Source organism: Panthera uncia, chromosome D4, assembly GCF_023721935.1.
Source record: "Panthera uncia isolate 11264 chromosome D4, Puncia_PCG_1.0, whole genome shotgun sequence".
NCBI lineage: Eukaryota > Metazoa > Chordata > Mammalia > Carnivora > Felidae > Panthera > Panthera uncia.
In genome coordinates, this window is record NC_064807.1 from 41,599,038 (window position 1) to 41,622,491 (window position 23,454).

The following is a 23,454-nucleotide window of genomic DNA, read 5'->3' on the forward strand; positions in this document are numbered from 1 at the left end:
TTTCTCATTGCCACGTAGTATTCCATTGTGTATATAAACCACAATTTCTTTATCCATTCATCAGTTGATGGACATTTAGGCTCTTTCCATAATTTGGCTATTGTTGAGAGTGCCGCTATAAACATTGGGGTACAGGTGCCCCTATGCATCAGTACTCCTGTATCCCTTGGATAAATTCCTAGCAGTGCTATTGCTGGGTCATAGGGTAGGTCTATTTTTAATTTTCTGAAGAACCTCCACACTGCTTTCCAGAGCGGCTGCACCAATTTGCATTCCCACCAATAGTGCAAGAGGGTTCCTGTTTCTCCACATCCTCTCCAGCATCTATAGTCTCCTGATTTGTTCATTTTGGCCACTCTGACTGGCGTGAGGTGATATCTGAGTGTGGTTTTGATTTGTATTTCCCTGATAAGGAGCGACGTTGAACATCTTTTCATGTGCCTGTTGTAGGCCCCTTTCTTAATATATATTTGGTTTCGCATTTTCCCTGTCATGAGAAGAGGTACCCAGCCTCTTCTTAAAAGTCTCTCTTCCAAATAGCCCTCTGTCCCTTCTCATGTCTAACTTGAACAAATAACAGCTTATAAGAGTCCCTGAATGCTTGAGGAGAATTAAAAAGAAAATATTCTTTCCTGTATGCTTTCCATTTTACTTTTTGGTATATTTTTATTAGAGCTTTGCAAGCAGTCATCTCATTTAAGAGAAAGTCTCCCAAGTGATTGAAAAGCACTGGGCTGAAAAGAAAAGGAAGCCATTAGTGCTAGTTTGGAATGTTTGAATAGTGTTTAGAGCCTTTCCCCAATTAAATGTACAACTCTGAGCAACTCTAAACCTGTAGAAAAATATTTTCCTATTGTTTATCAAGTGCCGTGTGTGTGTGTGTGTGTGTGTGTGTGTGTGTGTGTAAAGGAGTATGAAATGCAACTATCCATATATAGTTGATTGAGGCAGTAGGAAATGAGACAATAAAGTCAGTAGTTTCTATCCACACCCCACCTTGAAAGCATATTGGGAAAGAGGGACCAAGTTAGCTCTTAGATGGTGTGGGATACGGTGACATTACTCTGAATACGTGCTCCGGCTCTTGTAGCTGCCTTTCCTGTTACGTATACCCTGCAGCAGCAGAGGACACGTGAAGTTCTAATACTAGAGATTGCGTGTAGAAAAGCAAACCAGGAGTGGACGTGATGGGGGCAGCCTCCACCACTTCCCTTCTGACTTCAGCATGAGCTTGCAAGGTGTGAGTCTCCAGAGAGTTGTCTTCAGCACAGGCAGCAGACCTTGAAGCTTGGAGCACAAGCAGATTGGTGCATCTGTCAGTGCAAAGCCTTTGCAGGCAGTGATGGGCTGCTTAACATTCAGGAAATTCTGTCCAGGATTATAAATCAAATCTATATCTGTGTATGTGTTCTGTCATTAAGGTGCTTTTTAAACATTTCGTTCAGATGATGGAATTTCTGCATATGTGAATTATCAAACTTGATATCTCAGACAGGGATCCATCTTTCTGTTTTGTGTGGTTATTCTTTGTTCCTGATTTAATTCCTTTGTCAGTAGGTCAGTGATTTTCTATATAAGATGGTGGGTCTGGTATCCAGTGGCTGTCCATCCACTTCTATGACCATCTCTGAAGTCTCTTCATATCTCTTCCCTGTTGTTATTTAAGGTTAAGCTTATGATTTATTACTGCTGTTATGAGCGTGATGTTAGCTTCCTTTGGCTTAGGAAGAGTGTTTACCTCAGAATACAGCTTGGCTGCCACATTTGGTGATACACGATGCTATATGGAAAGCGATTATGTTGGCGTGTGAAATACTTGCAGGACATCTCACAGATATCTTCAGATACCTGTTTGCTTGCAGTTTGTCCCTGATGTTTTCTTCTGCAAGGCTGAAGTACCTACCTGGGATGTGTGGAGGAAGGCGGTCCAAGCACAGTGATGGAAATGGAGCGTATTCTAAGCTGCTTGCCCTGCAGTACAACTGGGACTCAACAGCTGTCAGTTATTCTACCTTTCATGGGCATGTCCTGTGGTTCCAAATGATACTTCTATAGGCAGAAAGAGAGATGGAAGAAATACTAGACACAAAATCAGGAGGTTGTATTTCTGTTGTCTGATTCCTGGTAGCCTTTAGGTCACATGTATTTTGCCTTGGATCCCGTTGCACTAACCTGTATCACATATATAGCAGTTGGCATGGTCACAATTTTAATGGCTCTTGGAATGATTGTTCCAACCACAACCCCACTGTCCTCCTTTTCCATTCTGTGGGTTTGCTCACACTTCATTTGAGAAACTAATTCCTTGTTTTCTTTGATCCTTATCTTTCCAGGTTTTCCCTGTAGTTTCTGTTTGTGGCTTTTTTTTTTTTTTCCCATGATCTTTTTTGTTGGTTTCCCCCTCTGCTAGCCCTTAATTATTGGTGATGCTCAGGGTTCCCTCCTTAACCCATAACCACTTGCTGGTACATGTTCTCCCTGAGCGATCTCATCTGCTGGTTTTCTGGTTTTACAAGTCACATATACATACAGTGCCGACTCCACATATCTGTCTCTTGCCGTGACCTCTCCCTACAAGCTCAGACTCGTATATTCAGTTGCCTGCTGGACATATGTATTTGGATTTCAAACCTAGTGAATCTAAACCTGCTTTAAATAGATTGTGTTCATTTGTGTTCAGCCATCCATTTGCTCAAGTCTGAAACCTGGGAATCATCTTAGAGTTCTCTGCTTCTCTCTTACACCAAACTGGTCACAAAGTTTGCTTGCTTACTTTAGGCCCTAAATATTTACTGAGTCCATCCTTAATCTCAGAGTTCTTGGTTCACGTCCTCATCTTCCACCTGTATGATTCTGGTAGCAATCTGACTGGTGTCTTTATCTCCAGTCTCATTTTTTTTTTTCAAGTAAGTCTTCACTTTGTAATCTAATGATTTAAAAATTGATTTAGCTGCGTCATTCCTCAGCTTAAAGCCTGCTAATGGCTTTCTACTAATGCTGAGATAAAATCTAAGGTCTTATGGTAAGTCACTTTGGAAAACATTTGGGCAGTTTCTTAAAAAGTTTAATATATGTTTACCACAAGACCCAGTGGTTCGACTCCTAGGTTTCTACCCAAAAGAAATAAAAAATGTATCCACATAGACATGTATGCAAATATTCGTAGTGGCATTATTCATAATAGCCCCATGCTGGAAGCAGTTCAGGTGTCCCATCAACAGGAGAATGGATACACAAAATGTGGTATAACCGTGCATTGGAGTACTGTTCAGCTATAAAATGGAACTCAGCTATTGATACAGGTAACAACATGATGAATCTCAGATGCCTTATGCTTAGAGGAAGAGGCCAGATATTTAAAATTGCCTATTGAGGCATCTGAGTGGCTCAGTCAGTTAAGTGTCTTGACTTTGGCTCAGGTCATGATCTCATGGTTCATGGGTTTGAGCCCCTCGTCGGTCTCTGTACTAACAAGCGCAGAGCCTGCTTGGGGTTCTTTCTCCTTCTCTCTCTGTCCCTGCCCTGCTCATTCATTCTCTCTCTCTCTCTCTCTCTCTTTCTTTCTTTCTCTCTCTCTCTCTCTCAAAAAAAAAAAAATATATATATAATAAAATAACCTACTGTATGTTTGCATTTATATGGCATTTCTAGAAAAGGTAAAATTATGGAGATGAAAAGCAGATAAGTGGTTGCCTAAGGATGGCAGTGAGCATTGACTGAACATGGGCACTTGGGGTGATGAAACTATTTAAAGCTAGGTTGTAGTGATGCACAACTCCATTATTTACTAACACTCAAAACAAAACTGAGGTCTTTGGCATGGCCTAGATGGCCCACTATCACTTGATGTCTCCTTCTTCCTACAACCTCAGTTCTTGTCACACCGTCCTTTATATTCTGATATCTTGCGGCACTGAAATATCTATACTTTCCTGCAAATACTGTGTTTTTGCTTGTTTGCTTTTTGTCGTGTAGTAGCTTCTACCTGAGAAAGCTTTCTTCATCCTGTGTCTACTTTTCCATCTCACTTACTCTCATTTGAGAATCAGCACAGGTATCAGCTGCAGGAAGGTTTCCCCAGTCTTGACTTTCATCAAGCTACAACCAAATTGTCTATCCTAGGATCTGATTACAGTCTACTTTTTTTTTTTTTTAATGCACTTGCCCCATTTTATTGGAATGGTTTGTTTATGTATCCATATATCCCACCAAACTGTAAGTTTCCAGAGAGCATGTGCCAAGTCTTAAATTTGCATACAAAACCTCCAGTGCTAACAAACTCCTTGGTACATAGTAGGCATTCAAACTGAGTACTTTTGCATTCATTCCATTTGGTGAATTAAAGTAAAGGTGATTTGTTTTTATTTTTGTTTTTTGTTTTTTTCAGAATGGGATTTGCATCAAAATAACCCTGATTTGGGGGAGGGGGGTAACAAAGCATTTTCTTTTCAAACATTTTGCGTGGTATTTTCTCATTTCCAGGAAAAGGAACTTTTCCTGGTTTATTATCTACCTTTGGTGTACTATAAATAGCACTCTACCAGGTAGAAATTGTATCTATTAGTGTTCTCCAGAGAAAAAGAACCAGTGAGATATGTAGGCAGAATTTCTTCTTTCCCAAGATAACCTCAGTTTTGTTCTAAAGACCTTTTAGTTTGTTGATTGGATTAGGCTCAACTGCATTAAGGATAATCTCCTTTACTTAAAGTCAACTGATTGTGGATATTAACCACATCTATAGAATATTCTCACAGCAACACCTAGATCAGTGTTTGACTGAAAAGCTACGTACTATAGACTAGCCAAACTGACACATCAAATTAACCATCACAGAAAAGACATCAAATTTTTCATTGTAAGAGAACTTAGAACTCTCCTGGTTATCTGAGCATACCCTGGGCCTGCCCCATTTTGTGAATGAGGAAACAGAAGCTCAGTGACTTTGTGGTTTCATTTCACAAAACAGAAAATGGCTTTCCAGTAGTTTCTCCTACAAGGAAAGCCTAGGGCTACTCCATCTTGCCTTATCAACTGAGTCATCAGACATTAGGTTCTACGTCATTTATTAACAGGACTGAATTCTCAAGTAAATTACTGGTACCTCTTATTTCTCTTTCTGAGTTCTGTTTTCTTCTCAAGAGAATTTATGACTCAGCTTTAAATAGAACTTTAAAAATAGTACATGACATAATTCTGGCCTCAAGTATAGAGTCTATTTTTAGCACACACTGTCTTTTTGTATTTTGTTCAGTTTCAATGGCTTATGTATTGCAGTGGACTATGAAAATGTGTACTTTTTTCCTATCGTCAGAGATGGGAAACTTTATGGAAATATTCTCCCCCTCTGATGGGGGAGAATTACCCTTTCTCTGGTAAGGAACTAGATGATTTGGGAAGTTGAAAAATAGAGAAATGCTGGTTTTCTTTTATTCTGCACATTTTTTATACTTTTTTTATTTTCTAGAAGACAAAAATAGGATCATTTGCAAATGACACCATAAGTGATAGTGTAAACGATCTTTCTGGGGAGGGGCTGAGGCTCTGCATGAAACTTCTATGATTAATCCTGCTAACGCCCTTTGAAGGGTGTATGCAAGTAATTAGCTACATAGTCTAAGGGAAATTCTCACCTTGGGGAAATAGGGCTTAGAAAGTCACTACTTTTAACCCCAGAGAATCATACCAGAAATCATTATAACATGCTGCAAATCAGTTACTACATTTTCCATATAGTATTTGACCAGAAGCAAGATAGGAAGATTGGAAGCTAGAAATAGGGTGAAGTGCTTAACTCACCCAAGCTTATTTTAAAGTTTTTAGCTTCAGATATTTAAAGAAAATCGGTTTTCATCTTCTTGAATTCTTGGGGGTGGGGAGGAGTCACTAGTTTTTACATTATGCAAGAGGAATCTTTACACTTACCACTATTCAATATACAGATTCTATTTGAGAGTAAGAAATAGAATTAACCCAATTTAGATAGATAAAATGCCTTTAATCATTCTCTAAGAAAATTAGAAGTTTCCGGATGGGAAAAAATACATATTTTTTTGAAATTCACTTCCAAAACATCATGGCATTTAAGCATTCCAATTTAATGACAACTGAGAAAAACTAGTGTGAAACTTATATATTCCATGAAGTGAATCCACCCTGCCTTTCAAACATGGGAATACCACCATCTGGAAAAACAAGATCTACTTGTATTTAGCCAAATAATCAAGAAAGTACTGCTGTAATTTTGACTCTCCTGTTTCCTTCTGAATATTTGGTATGTCATCAAGTATAATTTTTATTTTTTGGTACCTTATTAATGATGATTAAAGAACTTTCATGAGTATGGGCTTCTTTTATTTATTACCATAGGTGATGCCTTTCTACAAGTACTGGGAAAACAATACAGTGTCCCACAGGTGTAGTTATCATAACTTCTTGAAGAACTTGCACATTAATAATGTTGTGCTTTAATGCATTTACATTAAACTTAGTTTTTTTTAGCCAAATATAAAAAACAACTTAAAATTTTGCCTGTCATATGAGTAAGATCACGTTAAGACATAATAAACCCGTATTTTAATAATGATTATTGATAGTTTATAATGTGCTCTTTATATGTACATTCCAATTTAATTCTTTAAAAAAAAAAAAAAAAAACACCCAGTGTTGAATGGTGTTGTTTTTCATTTCTTAGGAGAAGAAATTGAGGCACTAAGAAGTTATGCATCTTCTTTTATATACAACCATTTGGTGTCATTGTCAAGGTCAAATTCATGTCTCAATTCTAAATCCATTTCTAAAATCTTAATTCAAGTGGCTCTCATTGACTTCCTTGTCAATGAGATTTCATTATACATATAAATAATTTTGTTGATCTACAGTGCAGATGGGCAGGATAGTGTATGAGTTCTACTTTTTGCTCTGAACAAACTAGCTGTGATTAACTTATGGAATGTCAAAGTAATTCTGTTTTAATATGAATAAATACATAGTGCAGCACATCATAAAATTATTTTTGATTTTGTAAAAATTTGGGAAAACTATTATATTACTTTCTCTCATGTGAGGGGATACACACACACACACATGAACATGTTGGCCTGTGTGTGTATTTATACACACATATGTGCGCATGCATATAGACTAAAATACATACATATTTAGAATCAGGATTAATGGGAAGAATATATATTATTGATACTAATTATCATTGTTCCGAAAGTAATTTGGCAGGTGAATGTAGAATGGTTACAATTAGAAGAGAATTTTCTTTAACCGTGGCTATAAATAAACTATCCTTAATTATTAAATTTTCTAATTTTTTGCCTGTTACTGGTAGAGAAAAAGATATTACACTTAGAGGGGAGATTAAACTCTCAGAAAGGAGGTACAGAACCAGTGCTAACTCATAGTTTAGGGTCTTCCTTTAATTAACGTACAATTTTTGACCTTAGGATAATTCATTGAGATCATTTTTTCCACTGGTAATTGCATGTCTACTTTGCAAGCACTGTGTTAGGTACCACAGTCTCAAACATTTTTAGACAAAGAAGCAGGAGATATGATTGCTGCCTTTAGCATCTTAAAATTCAGATGAGCAAAGATCTTCAGCAATTTTATTAATGAAGTGGCCAGTTCCAGGTAGTCCCAACAGATGATATGCTTTATTAAGAATGCATATTAAGTCTAATAACTTCCTGCTAGGGTGGGCAGTCAAGATGACAGAGAAGGTGAAATCTGGGTGAGCATTTTGAATAGTTGGTAGGATTTAAAAAATAGAAAAAGGAAATAGGTCCATGTACAAGGCAGAGGGAATAAACACAGTGCATTTGGTGGATTGTAAAGAAACCTGGCTTTGTATGATGTAAAATAACAGAACTGAACAAAAACAGAGAAGTAGGAAGTAAGTCACTTTGCAGGTATATGTGGTATGAATGAATTTGGTATTAAGTCTGATGAATTTCGCTGATGTGATTTTTCAAGGAGACCACCGTAAAGGCAGTCAGAAACATGGGAGTTGAGTCATCAGTGTTTAGTAAATGAAACACAATGCAGGGAAGAATCAGAGCTGTAACTAGAGGGGGGTGTCTTCTTCCCAGAGGTGACAGTTAGTATGGAGGAGGATGAGTCATTGTTGGAAAGCAGTGCAGCATCCTCTGGGCTGTGAACAGTGGTCATTTATTTAAGCTGTCTCTTGCTACTGGTTCCCTTTGACATTTTTCTTATTTGGTACATGGAGAAAAAATAGCATGAGACAACGCTACTGCAGGCTCAGAATTAAGACTTTTAATTTAAAATGTGAATTGACTGTATTCTTTCTTTTTTTGGAAAGTTGTGCCTTTTGAAATACCATCCTGAGTGAGGTGATAAGTCTTATTTGCCTCACTGTATGCTTTCTCTTGTCAACCTAACATTAATATTTACAAAAAGACATTGTACTTCAGTTCCACAGATCTTAGCTGAGTACCTGTTATGAGGAATACAATGGAGAGTAAGATAGAGGAAGGTGAAATTGCTGGTTTGATTGAAACACAGAGTATATGTAGAGTGTAATAGATAAGATGAGAAGTGTAAGCTCTCGATGTAGTTAAGTGGGTACAGTTGAGAGTTTTGAATAGAGGAGTTGTTGTTTGATGTGTTTGATGTTTTTGTTTTGTTTTGGGTAGCATAGGGGAGTATATTGGCTTATTTGTACTGTTTTGTTTGATTCAAATACCTTTTGCTGATGTTCATTTAAATTTAAAAACAATTCTTTAATGTTTATTTTTGAGAGAGAGAGAGCTGGGGAAGGACAGAGAGAGAGAAGCACAGAATCTGAAGCAGGCCTCAGGCTCCCAGCTGTCAGCACAGAGCCCGATGTGGAGCTTGACCTCATGAACCCTGAGATCATGACCTGAGCCAAAGTCCAAAGCTTAACCGACTGAGCCATCTAGATGCCCCAAAGTTCATTTAAATTTAAATAGGTGATCAATTTCTCAAGTGCTAGCATATTAGCCAAAGTACATTAAACAGTATCCAAAAATATTCAATACTATGAATTCTTAGTTTTTAGGGACCACCTCACTGGAAAATAGTAGGGTGAAATTATTCTTAAGTATATGGTATTAGGTAAGGAAAACAAAATTCATTGTTGGCCAGATAAGATCAGGGAGCCTATATTCCTCACCTTGACTCATTCATAAGAAGATAGAAGTTTTAGTAATGATATTTAAAGATCAGGAGGGGGAAATATTTGCTATACTGCTAAGAAATGAGTCAGTGTTATTTAAGCCCACTGTTTAATTCAATGCCTTGATATACTTAGATCCTTTGTGACTTGAAAAGAAGATAGCCCCAAGAACAATGTAGATGTCATTTTGAATATTGCTTTCTCCAAGAATCTAATTAGATAAGAAATTTTTATATCAGCCAACCAATCAGACCAGTACCAGAATCTTAACTGCTAGCCTCATTTAGTATGTTTGGTGAACTGTTTCTCTCAGAGCAGTTCAAAATCAGCTTTTGTAGAGAAGAGAAAGAGCTTAATATCGCTCAATCCAACTTTCTCTCTACCTCTTCCTCCCATACCTGCACTCACACCCACACCCACACTAAGTATTTTAAACCAAATATTTAAAGCCAATGGACTGATGAGTTGCCCTTGGTGTGAGTCATAGGACTAGTTCTAAATTATTAATGGCCATTGTAATTCCATTTGTTATTCTGTTTGATACAGTGAGTCAGCTATTGTGATGCCAACTTGTTTTTAGATGCAAAAAGGGGGAAATTAAAATCATTCTCAGCTGAGCATTATGGGATTGAATGTGATATAGGCCTTGTGCTTTTGATAAGGGCCGTATTTTATTCCCCAGAGATGATCAGAATGTGATTAACCCAGGATTACCAGGATTTGCTAATGTTACCATAAATGGAGACATTTTTGGCTATTTTTTGGTGACAATTTTGTAAATAAAAATTAAATGTCTCATTCACAGGTCATAGGAGGATCTGTTTTTGACCAAAATGGGATGTTGAGATATAGTGAGTTCCTTGACATTGGAGAAAGGTAGAACTGAGAGTTGGTTGAGGGCTATGCAGTATATATTTTTTGATTTTGTAGGAGTTTGACTAGAGTTTCCCAGCCCAAATTTAACTGAAAACTATGTAATTTAAGAATAATAAGACACAAGAGGGGCTAAATGTGAGCTAAAACTGTCATCTCTGAACAAAGTGAAAGGGAGTAAACCTATAAAAATCACAGTAAAAATTTGTTTGCTGATAGAAAAATTTGATTATTAATAACCTGTCAGGCCTTTCTATTTCCTAATTTTCTAGAACTTAATTCCAAACATTCATGTCAAGTCACTGGCACTTGGATCCCACTAGAAAGTTGTAAACTGAATTCTGGGACCTCCCTACCCCAATTTCTGGCTTGTTAAAAATCTTTAAGAAAGCAGGCAAAGAAGTTGACTTCTTTCCCAGATCACAGGCTTTTGATTAGGTGGTGTTGATGCTAGGCAAATCCTAGATCTGTATGGACTGCTGAAATAATTGATAACTAGCATCGTTTAGGACACAGGTTAAGTGAGGGTTGATGTCAAGGACCCAGGGTTAAGGCAGTGAATCTAATGGAACTTCAGACAGGGAAGGCCAACACCATGGACAGCTCCCCCAAACCAGGCTGGGGATGCAAAGGCGTCTACGGTTTAGCTTGGAAAAAATGCATTCAGGTCCTTGTTCCACTTCTTCCTAGCTAACAATCTGTACCATGGATAGGAAATTTAACTTATGCAACCCTCAGTTTTCTCATCTGTGACATGGGAATAATGTGTGATCTACATAGTTCTTGTGATGCACGTATTAGATGACAAATTGCAAGTGAAAGTAGGTGTCAGCTATACAAATGAAAGATATTAATATTGTTTTTATTAACCTTACACTTTTAATAATCGACCTTTATTTACCTACGGTTGTATTATGTTAATGAAAATTGCTGGATTCTTCTCAAGATTTCACACTACAGTTAAAAAAAAAAAAAAACAACAACTGGGGAAACCAGGATACTATAAGCAGGTATATACTTCATTGGTGAGAGAAGGGAACTAGAATTTACCATCTGTCTTGTAGGTTCAGACATAGGTTCTTATACTTGATACACTATTTAATTTTCATAACAACTCTTTCATAACAAAAGAGTAGAGGAGTCTGTCCATGCCATGGCCATTCGTCACAACACATTCCTTCTGTTACTTATGCTGGGGTGAAATGGGTGGCATCTGGTATGCAGGTCCTGAGTGGTGATAGAATTCGTACTTTCAGTTTCTCCAATACTAGTCTCTTCTAGAGCTTTTCCTGATAACAGAAAGCAGGAGTGAAGGAGAGAGAGAGAGACAGAGAGAGAGAGAGAGAGAGAAAGAAAGAAAGGAATACACTAAAGCCCCCAGCAAGGGGATATCGGGGCTTCCATTGCCAGGAGACAGAGCTATATATCCAAGGACTCCTTTAGAAGGAGATAAACCAAACTTACAAGATGACCCAGGTTGTCCTGAGATTGTTGTAGGTCTGGCCTTGGTGGTGGCCTTCTCTGCAGAGACCTTCAATCCAGCGGTTATTAAAGAAAATAAAAATTCATACTTCAGTATCTGTGTGTGATAACTTTAATACAGTGACATCTTTGTAAAAAGCATCTAACTACCTTTATAATTAGAATATGTTAAGAGCAACAGAAGTCTCGAGTCATTAGCATTTAATATTCCTGCCTTTGATGAAACTAAGGTATTTTTCTTGTGATCCATTCATAAATTTTTATTAGATTTAATTTAAATCTTTATTTCAGAACAAAATAGGATATTTAACTTTTTAATAAACATGAATTCTACATATGGAAAATGACCATTTGAATGCATAAATTAATGAATATAAAATGTATAATAATGGGAATTGATTGGGTAGCAAAGAAATACCCTTAACTTCTTTCTATAAGGTTTATCTCATGTTTATAAGGATATAGACAGCTACAGGAAGCTTTATAAGATTAGTATTCAAGCCCTTTCATCTGAAGATCAGCTGGGCTGATTTTTTTTTCTTACCAGTTTGATAGATGCTTGTGATTATCTGTTCACTAACCCATGGAGAAATAGATGGAAGAAGTAGCAATTTTCTACCTAGGTAGCATTTTAGATCCATTATCAGAGGGAAATGATGATTGTATGATGCTGTTGTCCCTCAGAACTTTCAAAAGGCAAATGTTAGTGATTAGGTAGTTATATAATGATGTATATAATAAAGAACACTGGGGTTGAAAGCAGAAGAAATAAGTTAAAATTCTTGTTTCAATACCTACTGGGTGCCTGGTCTTTGGCAAATTGTTTAAACCTTCTGAGCCACAGTTTCCTCCTATGAAAATAGGACTGTCCCCCATGTCAGAGAATGGCTGTAGGGAAAATAATATTAGATGATGTTTGTGAAAGTGCTTGAAACTGTTAACACACATTTTGAAAAGAAACTTTATTTATAATAATTCTCCTTTTTGCTTGTTTTCTTTAGAAAGTGAGTGAGAAGGTTGGAGGAGCTGAAGGAACCAAGCTGGACGATGACTTCAAAGAGATGGAGCGGGTAAGTCTTGACCCTTAGAGCTCCCTTTAACATAAAATTGTCTAGCATACTGAGAGGGGAAGGGCTCTCCTCTGGTACCTGAAAATGCATCTTGTTATTGTAAAATATACTCTCCTTTTAGTGTATATTTTAAAACAGAAGACGCAAAGTATCCTCTCTTCCCTTTGTACTGAGAACAAAGCTTCAGCAAAGGTGAAATGTCAAAATGTACTTTCCTGGTGGATTTTATCATTAATTTTCCAAATAGGACAACATGAAGTTGTGCTTGAATGGGGGGTGGGGTGTGAAGAAAATAGGGGAAGGTGGAAAATGGTGTCCTGAGTGTCTGGGAGAGTTTGAGTTACTGCCTGGCCTTGGTGGACCTCTGGGCAGGGCCATGTGATGGCAGCAGGTGTGGTGGACAGTACGCATGAAGGGACCTGTGGGCTTGGCCATGGTGCCCTTGAACTGCTTGACCCACAAGTCAGTTTATTGCTCTGAGTCTCTTATTTTTGTGTAAATGTAAAATGAGAATACTAATCCCTAGTTGGGTGACTTGTGTTAAGGATGAAAAATAAAGTAAATCATTTAGTGTTCTGCCTAAAAGCTGATTCTCAGCAGGTGAGGGTGGAAGTGGCAAACAGAATAGCCCATTTCGTTTCTCTTGTAACATCGCTGTATTTTCTCTTTGAGACGGTTCATAGCAAGTGATAATCTAGGCTTATGGTGAAGAGTGTGTGTTGCGTGTTGCAAAGAATTGTTTCTGGTGTTCAACTGATGGGTAAAGGATCTGGCAATACAAACCCTGTACTTGAACAGAGAGGATGTCAAAAGCCTATAGTACCTGGAAAACTGCATTTTTACTTAGGTCACATCAGTTCCAGTAGGCTGCCTCAGTTTTGCCATTTGTGGTCTTTGTGTGAAGAGCCAAACGAAGAAAGTTGCTTAGGTGCTTTGTACTTTGTCTTTTTCAGTTCTTTCTTTTGAGTTCATTGATGAATTCAGCAAATTCTTATTTTGTGCTTCTATCAGGCAAGCATGTAGGATACAGCAGTGAACAGAATGAGCACGAATTATTAGAAATTAATGTTTCTATAAAAGAAACAGCAAGTAAGAGAGAACAGGACCCATTTGAGTTCCTGGAAAAAAAAATGAGTTGCCAAGGGAGAGGGGTCTTATGAGATGAGATTGTGTAGTGTTAATGTAACTGATCATTCTGGCCGAGTTCTTGAGACAGATCTCACTGATAGCACAGGTACCCACTAGAGAGGAGATTTAATACAAGAGTCGTGAGGCCCAACCAGAAGTCTGGGAGTCCAGCCTCTTACACCTAATACCTGATAGCTATTTGCCCCCACTGGGGCAATTAAAATCTGCATTGATCCTTATTTCTCATCTCTGGACAGTTCTCAGTACTGCCCGATGAACCAAAGCTAGTACTCTCTGGTGTTCATAGTTCTGGAAATGGTATTCTACCCCTTTGTTTTCTACAGCATCTGAGAACAGATACTGATACATTTGCCTAGAATGACTGGATTCCTCTATTCCCTGTAATATTGGGGTTCCTCACACCTCATAAGAAGCTGCCCTGTGGGTCTGTTAATTTGCACCAGCTTCTGTCTCCAGCCATTATTTCTTAATCCCCCCTTCCTTATCCTTTGATTCGTCCCTCTCCCCTCAGGAGAGAATTTATAACATCCTCCCTGGTGCCATGTTGTTAATGACAGATTAGTCAGGCATTGAGGAATTCAGAACCAAGGAGTCAGAATTTGAGTTGAGCTTTCAGCGTCTGCCAGGACTAAAGATAATAAGTTAGGTAGCTCATTGACTAAGCTAAGACAAACTTTCCATTTTTTAAATGGAACTAAAAAGAACAGGAAATTTAGAGAATAGAGTAGAATTTATCACTGAGCAACTAATTAAGCCTTTGAATCCATGCCCATCTTGCAAACTAATTGAAATGAAAGAAGATCTTGTAAGTATTTTCCTTCAGGCAAAGACTCAAAGGCATCTCTGGGCTCAAAGGTAAGGTTTATTTCTCCTATTTCCTAGAAAATAATTAGTTTCTGAAGCTTTTGTCTCAAAAAAGATATTCCTGGTGGGGGGGAAAAACTTTTGCTGATTATTTGAGGAACACACCTTTGGTTTTATATTTGGGTTTATCTCTAAGTAAATTGAGAGATTTACATTTCAGAGCAGTGTGGAAGTTAGTTTATTTCATTTTACTACACATATTTGTTTGTCTTACCTATGGCACTGTGCACATTTTAAACTCTACCTATGCTCAATTTGCATTAAAGGTAAAGATTTCTGTGATAACTGGAAAGCACATGCCTTGGATTTGGAATCTCAAATCTTTTCTCTCCTGTTAATTTATTAATGACTCACAAAAATATTTTAGCTCGGCATTCCCAAGCTTACAGAAGAATCACCTGTCCACAGTCAGTTTTCTGATCATCAGGCATTTTGGGTAAAGAGACCTTTGTTCAGATCATTCTCAGAGATGCAATTAGGCAACAAAATGAAATAAATTAGAGGTTTGCATCAAGCAGCACTAGTTGGAAAGAGAAGTGGGTATTCCTAGATGTTGTTTCTCTAATCAGCCACCCCAGCCACTCTCCTGCCAAGATGCAATAAAATCACACTTGGGTCTCTTAGCACTCACGGCTCCCAGAGCTGATTGGGTGGAACCCTGCAACTCTGTTATCTCTGCAGGACCCCTGCCTATAGCCACTTCTTTCCTCCCCTTAAATACCTTGCCTAGAATTGTTTATGTTTTAGTTTTAAATGGTATCTGTTGCTTACAAGATATGTTAAATACAGACTAAAGTTCTTACTGTGGTATAGGCATCTTGTAGATATGTTTATTGAGAAGCTGCAGATTTTTTGTCAAGAGGAAGTTCTAGAGTTCTAGAATTTGAGGATCTGTAATTCCTTCTTAAATCTCCATCTGTTGCTGCAGTGATACTGTGGTTTCGTAGGTGTGTGTGCGTGTGTGTGGTTATATTCATTAATTCATATGGTATATCCGTAAATGCGTCCTCCTTGTACAAAGTGTTGTGCTGGGCATCAGGAATACAAAGATGATTAAGGCACAGTTCTTGCCATCAAGGGACTTCCAGTTTTGATGGAAGAAATGTGGCTTACAGGACATGGTGCTTGGCACCCTGTGGAGATTCCCATGGAAGACCTAGCTCAGGTTGGTTAGATTGGTGGAAGCTTCCTAGAGCAGAGGGTGCCTGAGCTAAATGCTACAATTTTCTCTTGCCCTGCATATAGGAGGAGTGTAGTGTCCCTTTTCGGAGCATGAAAAGTATCTTGGGAAATCTCTTTTCTTGAAACCAGAAGAGGTCATATGGTTGGAAATGTGGTTGTATACCACTTCAGTGAGAATGGAATTCTTAAGGGCTGCCTCCAATTTTAAGACAAGCAGGAGGTTGGAGAAGAATGGGAAGAAAGCCGTTCCATGTGAAAGTGTGAAAGAGTGGGTTGTTGGCAGAGTGGGATGTGGGGAAAAGTCAGAAATGAATGTCCATGGTCATCATCTTCATACACTTAATTAGTCATTGGGTGGAGGGGGGTTGTTACAGCTTTCTATCCAACTCCAAGTGGTAGAAATAGAATTAATGAGTAGGAACTGTGAAGAGATAGAGTCAGGCTCAATGTATGAAAGAACTTCTGGTTCTCAGAGCTGCTTAAAAAAAGGAAGCCATGGCTATAACTGAATTCCCCGTCCTTGTCCATGTTTAAGCAGAGGCTAAAATCACCTTGTGAAGTGGTGTGAAGCACACTAGTCATCATCTCTTGAGTATTGTGGCAAGTAATTTGGAACTAATAACGGCACATTTAAATAATACCACTGGATTGAACTCTGGCGATTTATCTCAAATGAAGAAGGAAGGAGTAGAGTCTGGGCCAGCACACTCAGAGTAAAACATATGTGAGCACACCCTTTGGAGTCTGTCATGACTGTGAATGTATTTTTCATGGACGTGGTGGTAAAACAGAAGGTGTGGATGACTGTACTAAGACCCTCACTCACTGGTATACTTGTAAGATGGGTAAGAGCCCCAGACAAGATGAGCTCTAAAAACAGCTTTCTGGTAATCCTGAAATTCAGGGAAGTCAAGGTTCTTCTCAGCTGTGTGTTTACAATATACTTCCATGCTGATACTCATTAAAGGTAATGCCTGTGAAGATTAGCAAAAAAATACATTGGGGAAATCTCAGCCTAATGCCTTGTTTATTTTTGTTTTTCAACACACTATTAATCAGGCTTTCCAAATACCAGATAACTGCTAGAAAGCAGAGCAATTTGGGAACAGGTACATTAATTCTTCTGAGCCAGTAGGGAACTATTAAAACATCCTTATTGGGCCAGCCTGTATCTTACTGCCAGACAAACTTTCCCAGGGTACTGATTCCATTATGTCTCTGTGACTTGCTTAATTAGGTGTCTCATTCAGGGTTCTCATTAAGTGGGTACGTGTGCATTCTTAAAAGGTTCATTTTCTTAACTTCAGTGATAGAAAAATTAAGATTTTCAAAAGATTTAGTGTTCATATGGCATGTAACTGTGAGTTACGCCATGTCCGAGTGGATGCTTAATTCATCTGTTTATTATTGATCACCAAACCTACACACTGTCCTGCTCCGTTTTAAGATCTTTTAATTTTTTTTCTTAAACTCTGCTCCTGCCTCCCTGTGACAGCATCTGGGATGATGGAGTATCTGACAGTATAAAGTCATATCATTAATTCTTTTTTTGCCCCACAAAGAATGCTGTATAGTCCGTGTGTGTTGCCAGCTAAGTTCAGGATGCAATGTCTACTTTTTCTCTAGTGGAAAAGGTAATATTCAGATGCCTCAGAACAAAATCATATTCTAGTCAATGTGGTACCTTTTGATTCTGTTGTGTCTTATCTCTAGAGGCTGGGGAAGCTGATGAAATGTTCAGCATCCATAGATTCACTGTGGCACACATTGGTGAAAATAGAACCTTAGCAAGGGATTGGCAGACTTCTTCTGTAAGCATATTAGGCTTTGTGGGTCAGAGAGCTTCTGTAGCCTCTGTTGAAACTTCTCATCTCCACTATTGAAGAGCAAAAGCAATTATTGATGGTGCCTAAAAGGAATGAGCATAGCTGTGTTCCAATCAAATTTATTTAAAGACACTGAAATTTGAATTTCATGTCATTATTATGTACAATGAAATAGTAGTCTCCTTTTGAATTTTCCCAATCATTTAAAAATATAAAAACAGCTAGTGACCCAGATTTGGCCCACTGGCCATAGTTTGCCAACTCTTGCTTTTCTTGATGAAGAAAAATGTTACAGTGAGTACAGCAGGTTAAGAGAGCTATTTTTCTCGCTACCCAAAGTTGTAAATCACAAGACTAGATCGTGGAGGGAGAACCTTCTGATTCTAAAGTATGAGCATTGCTAAAATCCTGGTATTGAGAAAATTGAGGAAAAATGACCAGAAGAATATATCTCTATGCTTTTACCTTCAGAAAAAAACTTACATTGAGTTTTTATGTCCTGAAAACATGCCTATTTTTATACATATTTAGTTTCACCTCTAAACAGCCTTCCCTAATGACTCCCTACCACCATCCAGACAAAGTTAGTTAAAGAAATGCTCAGGAGCTCACAGGAATGGAAGTTGTAATTTAGGATGCATCAAAACTTTTTTTCAGGTAATTGAAAAATTTGGGGGTTAAGGAAATCTTTAACTGTATAAGTTCAGAGCTAAACTGTTGTCCTCAAATGAGAATGAGCCCTTGAAAGGTATGATAAATTACTTAAGTGGAAGTCTTAGTACATATTAATTATATCGGGCCTATTAATAAGAGAATATGTGCTTGGACAAATCCAGTTTAAGTATATATATAGCTTCCTAGCAAGTACCTAATAAGTCATACTCAAGGTTCTCACAGAGTACTGACCCCTCAGCCTTTCTATGACCACCAAAACACAGCATAGTTTATCAGAAAGACTCTGAGACATTCTTAGCAATGACACAAATGGAAAGAAGCTAGAATTTGGTCAGCCTCCTACCTGCAGATGGCCATTAGTCTGTTTAGTTCCTCCGTCAGTCTTTCTTAGAAAATCTCTGATCCATGACCTTTGAACTACTTTTCTTCCCGTCATAGCTATAATGGGTCTGTGACCTCAGATAGTTTATTTCCGTTCTCCGAGTTCAGACTTGCACATTTAAAACATCAAGGCTTTGGATTAGATGCTCTTGTAGTCTCTGTTCTTTATCAAGTGACATCTGTCAGAGTAAAATCAAGAGCAAGAGCTAGTGAATGAATTTGCTGATAAGCTGTTCTCTGTTTGAGATATTTCTTGTGAACGCTGTATATAAGTAAATATATTGGATGAAGTTGTTTTCAGAAGTGGATTTCAAGTGAATTTTGTTTTATGATCTGATCAAATGGGTTTGGCTAGAGCTTGTTTTATGGTGATATATAGCTTAGGTAACTAAAAGTGTTGAAGGAATCTGCCTTGTTGGGCAGAAAAAGTCTATAACGATCTCAGGGTGGCATGGACTCCTTCGTGGAAGTTCCCTGTCAAACCACAGGGAACACTGGATAGTTTTTATTCCTACTTCCCTTTGAAGATTGATTTCCACACTGGGAACCAAACTTAATACTCGAATATTGGCATCGCTGTTCTGTGTCTCCCCTAAGACCACTGGCATTTGCCAAGCTAGTGGCTCTATTAATAGAGCCTGAGTAGTTGAGCTGTGTATTTAAAGAGCCCAGAAGGGAAAGGGGGTTCCATACCCCAAATCAGAACCATTTTTCACACCTTCCTTGCTGACCACTCTGTGGACCACCCCAAATATGCACTTCTGGTATCCAGCCTCTGTAGAGAAGCCTGTGTAACTCAGGGCTTGTAGCCAAACAGCTCAGTGTCGGAGAGCCTCCCTTTTGCAGATGCCCAGGGTAGAATAGTTCTTGTGAATGAAGTTTCCACAGACTTTGACAACTTAAAAAAAACACCACCACCAAAAAACCGCCCAGAAGACGGGATGGCAGGTGTTTCCCTCCTGCTCCTGTGTTGTTGGCCACTACTAGATCCCCAGCCCCATCTGGGGGATGTTATAAAGAGGCTTGCAGCTCTGACTTGTGCTCTTCCTTCATTTGGGAGATGTTTCTGTTCCTTGTCCTTCTATGGGGAGCTTATTCTTGCAAAAAGTTACAGTGTGGTACTTAAGAACACTATCTCTAGAGCCATAGTTGGGTAAGTTTGTTAACCTCTCTGTATCTATTTCACAGGGTTTCTTAGAATTAAATTGTAAAGGTATTTAAAATTCTTAGAATGATTTCTGACAAGTAGAAAATGCTTTATGATGATGCTGGGCATAATTATGATTGAGGGCAGATATGGGGGAAAGTTAGAAGTGGTTAGCATCCTAGTAGCAGATGACTTCAGAATATCAAATGGTCAGTTCCTCTGGTTCACTCTCTTAGACACCTTGAACTTTAGAATTGTTTCCTCCCACCATAGCCACACAGGATCTTTGGATACACGTTTGACATCCAATTCCCTTATCCCTATCATGTAGTCTTTAGGAGATCTGCGTTTTCCTCCTGTCATGAATGTAACCTGGACTTTTAGCATGTTTGTTGTGCACACAACCCTTAATTCACTTCCATGACATTGAGTACATAGTGGTTGATTGGTATTCTGCTAATACTGCCAGTACTTCCACATATGGCCATGCAAGTCCTGTACTGCACAACTCCAGGGAACCCCTGCCCGCTGTAGTACTAAACACTACTTGGTACATGGTCACACTTAAGGCATATTCCTAACTCAAGTCAACCGGAAGGACATGGTACATGTCCTATGTGACAGGCATCTCTGAAATAGGAGTGCTTCTTGAGGTAATTTTATCCCATGATAACCCCACAAGAAAAGTGTTCTCCTCTGTTAATTACAATAATAGGAAACTCCTTACACACAAAACAATATGACTGCCATAGAATAGGAAATTATTAAGTATTGAAAAACCAAACTGAAAGATATAATCTTCTGATGGTTTATGGTTTGGTTTCTGATTATGAAAGATACTTAACCCATCCATAAAAGGCTGATTTTATATGTAGGTGTATAGTATGTTACTCAAAAACTTCTTGGAATTGAGAGAGGAGCTCTTGAACTCCAGTTAAAACATAACAGTAAAATCCCCGTGGGCTTAATTGATATCTGCAATTCTACCATCAAAAATTTCTTTCACGCCTATCTATATCATTTATCCCACACATGTACCTTGAATAGGAGGATGCATTTGTCTTTGTCAGTAATGTACCCTGTAGAGTGAGTGAGTGGACCACCCATGTTGATAAGGAAAGCATTTTATGGGGAAATGTGGAGTGGATCCACACAGACTCTTCATGTAGGGAGGAGGGCCCAACAGAGGACATGCTGACCTGCTGAATGCAAATGCTGACCATTCAAAATTTTGCAGATACAGACTGTAGGATTGGGATTTTTATTTGGAATGAACCAAAAATTCAAGGATTGATTAGAAGTGTTTGCTCAAAAGTTTTATATACTTAGGATATCCTCAGAAGTTAAATAAAAATGTTCTATCTCGTACTTGAATAAACAGAGTTGATACTGCATTTTTCTTTCTTTCAGCCCCCAAACCTGTCACCATGCCTGGCCTACTGTAGACATCCCATAAATGCCTCTGGAACAAAATATGATTCATGATCTCCACCTTTTCTTTTTCTTTCTTTTTTTTTTTTTTTTTTTTTTTTACCTTTTTAACTTTTATTTACATTTATTTTATACTGAATTGATTATTGGGCCATATGTGTTTGTTTCTTTAGTTTTTTTCCCTGAGGTGTGTGTGTGTGTGTGTGTGTGTGTACGTGTGTACACACACCTGTGCGCATGCAACGTCCTCTTCTGGTTTAGGAATAGTTTGCTCTTTTTAGTAAGAATTATCTCACTGCAGCAGAGTGAGCTTATGTAGGGGTTAATCTGACTATGAGCTCTATAAAGTGAATATAAAGATTTGATTTGCATGATTTTTGGGGGGTTTCTGGGTCAAGTTAAGAGTAGACCATTTTCAGAGACGACCTCAGGCCACTTAGGGGAAGAGGAAGCCATCTCCACCTTATTTTGCCAGAAGATAGTGAAGTATATTTTGAAACAAATTTTAGGAAATTCCAGATTCCTCTTTGAATAAACAGGGTTTCCACATCTTGATGGAGCTGAGCTGAATGCAAAGCCATTCTTCCTACTGGAGCATCTCCAGCCCCTCACTGTCCACTGCAGGACTGGTTCTGTTGCTGCACCAGTGGTTGTAGATCTACTCAAGCAAGAGCTAAGGTGCTAAAGTGAATAATTCTTGTGACTTAAAATATTTATTTTCTTATTTCAGAAAGTGGATGTCACCAGCAGGGCTGTGATGGAAATAATGACTAAAACAATTGAATACCTTCAACCCAATCCAGGTAAGGTACCACTTTATATATTCAGGGTATCCCTCCAGGTAACTTGTAGTTTCTCTTTAATAGACATTTAAGTTTGGTGTGCTTCTACTTTCTCAGCCCACCTTTCTGGAGGGCTTGGTATATGGCACTTTGAGGAGGGAGGACTTTTTAAGGCTCACACTGAGGTAACTGAAGGAGTCTGTCATATTTTATCTGACTCTAGGATATTTAGCAAATGGTATAGCATGGACAGCTTGGAAGCCACATCATGTCAGGGTAGCCACAAGCTGTTAGTAACCAGACTTTAATTTGCAAGGGATGGTAAGAAAAAAACGGGATAATTTTAAGATATGATACAGCTATTCCTATAAGGTGTGAAAGAGTAAAAATTTTTTGTGAAATACAGAGGGTTTCTTTCATACAGCATCACTAAAGTTTTTGGAGGGTTGTTCCTAATTCCAGTTCTTCTCCCAGTACATTGCAGGTCAGCATTTGTTTCTGCTAACTTGTTACACTCTCAGAGAAGGAAGTTTTAATAGAGATAATGGATCGACCCCTTGAAAAAAGAACCAGGCAGAACTGGGCAGTGTCTGTAGGCACAAGGTATAACAAAGCAAAACAGCCACTGTCATCGACCTTCTCACTACTCTTCCTGACATCAGTTCCTAACTTAGAACTGATAGAAGCTTGAAGCAAGGCTGGATGTATTTATGTGAAAAGTATGAATATTTAGAAAACTGCTGCTTTCTTTTGGGACTAGTTTCTTTGGGAGCTTCAGGCTGGGAGGCTGGTGTATTTAATGGTCCTAGGGAAGATGGTCTAGATACTGTGTCAGCCCTAGTGTGTTTGGATACAGAGCACTGGTGGGCAAGAGATGAGAAAAGGAGGTGTGGGGTAAGAGTGGGCAAGTGCAATAGTAAGTGCTGACCATCTCTACTGCCTCCTGAGCTCTCATTCAACCTTTATTTACCTGTGACAGCACAGCTGCTGTTTCAAAAGATAAACACATTCTTGATTTTTTTTTTCTTCTTAAAATACATCAGAGATGGGAATATACACGGAAGGAAAATACAGAAGGAAATACAGTATCCTGTAGGGTCAAGGAATTTAACTGATTGCGAACCAAATGGTTAGCAAATAAGGCAAAGAATAGCAAAAAATGAAGTTTCTAAGTTTTACCAGAGCCTTCTTTATGACCATTATATTCTGCAGAGATGCAAGGATCTCTCAGATGTTCATTTATGCCATACTATTCCTATCACAACCGTGACAGGTCAGGATCTGAAGAGAGCTGGCTGCTCCACCTGCCTCACCATAAGGGATCAGTGCATAAGGGCAAGAAGTTTGTGTCTTCATCTTGGCACAGAACTTTTGAAGTACTCTCTGATCTCCTGGGATTTACACATGACTTGTGCTGGTAACTCAG

At 38.4% G+C, this 23,454-nt stretch overlaps 1 protein-coding gene across 2 annotated transcripts in view; it reads left to right on the plus strand.

Annotated features, from left to right (window-relative positions):
* SH3GL2 (SH3 domain containing GRB2 like 2, endophilin A1) overlaps window positions 1–23,454 on the plus strand; it is a 281,525-nt gene that overhangs the window by 144,351 nt on the left and 113,720 nt on the right. For both annotated transcript variants that reach the window (XM_049618819.1, XM_049618736.1), the window contains exons 2-3: window positions 12,523–12,591; window positions 21,977–22,049. In XM_049618819.1, coding sequence (XP_049474776.1) covers window positions 12,523–12,591; window positions 21,977–22,049 — 142 coding nt within the window. The remainder of the gene's footprint in view (window positions 1–12,522; window positions 12,592–21,976; window positions 22,050–23,454) is intronic.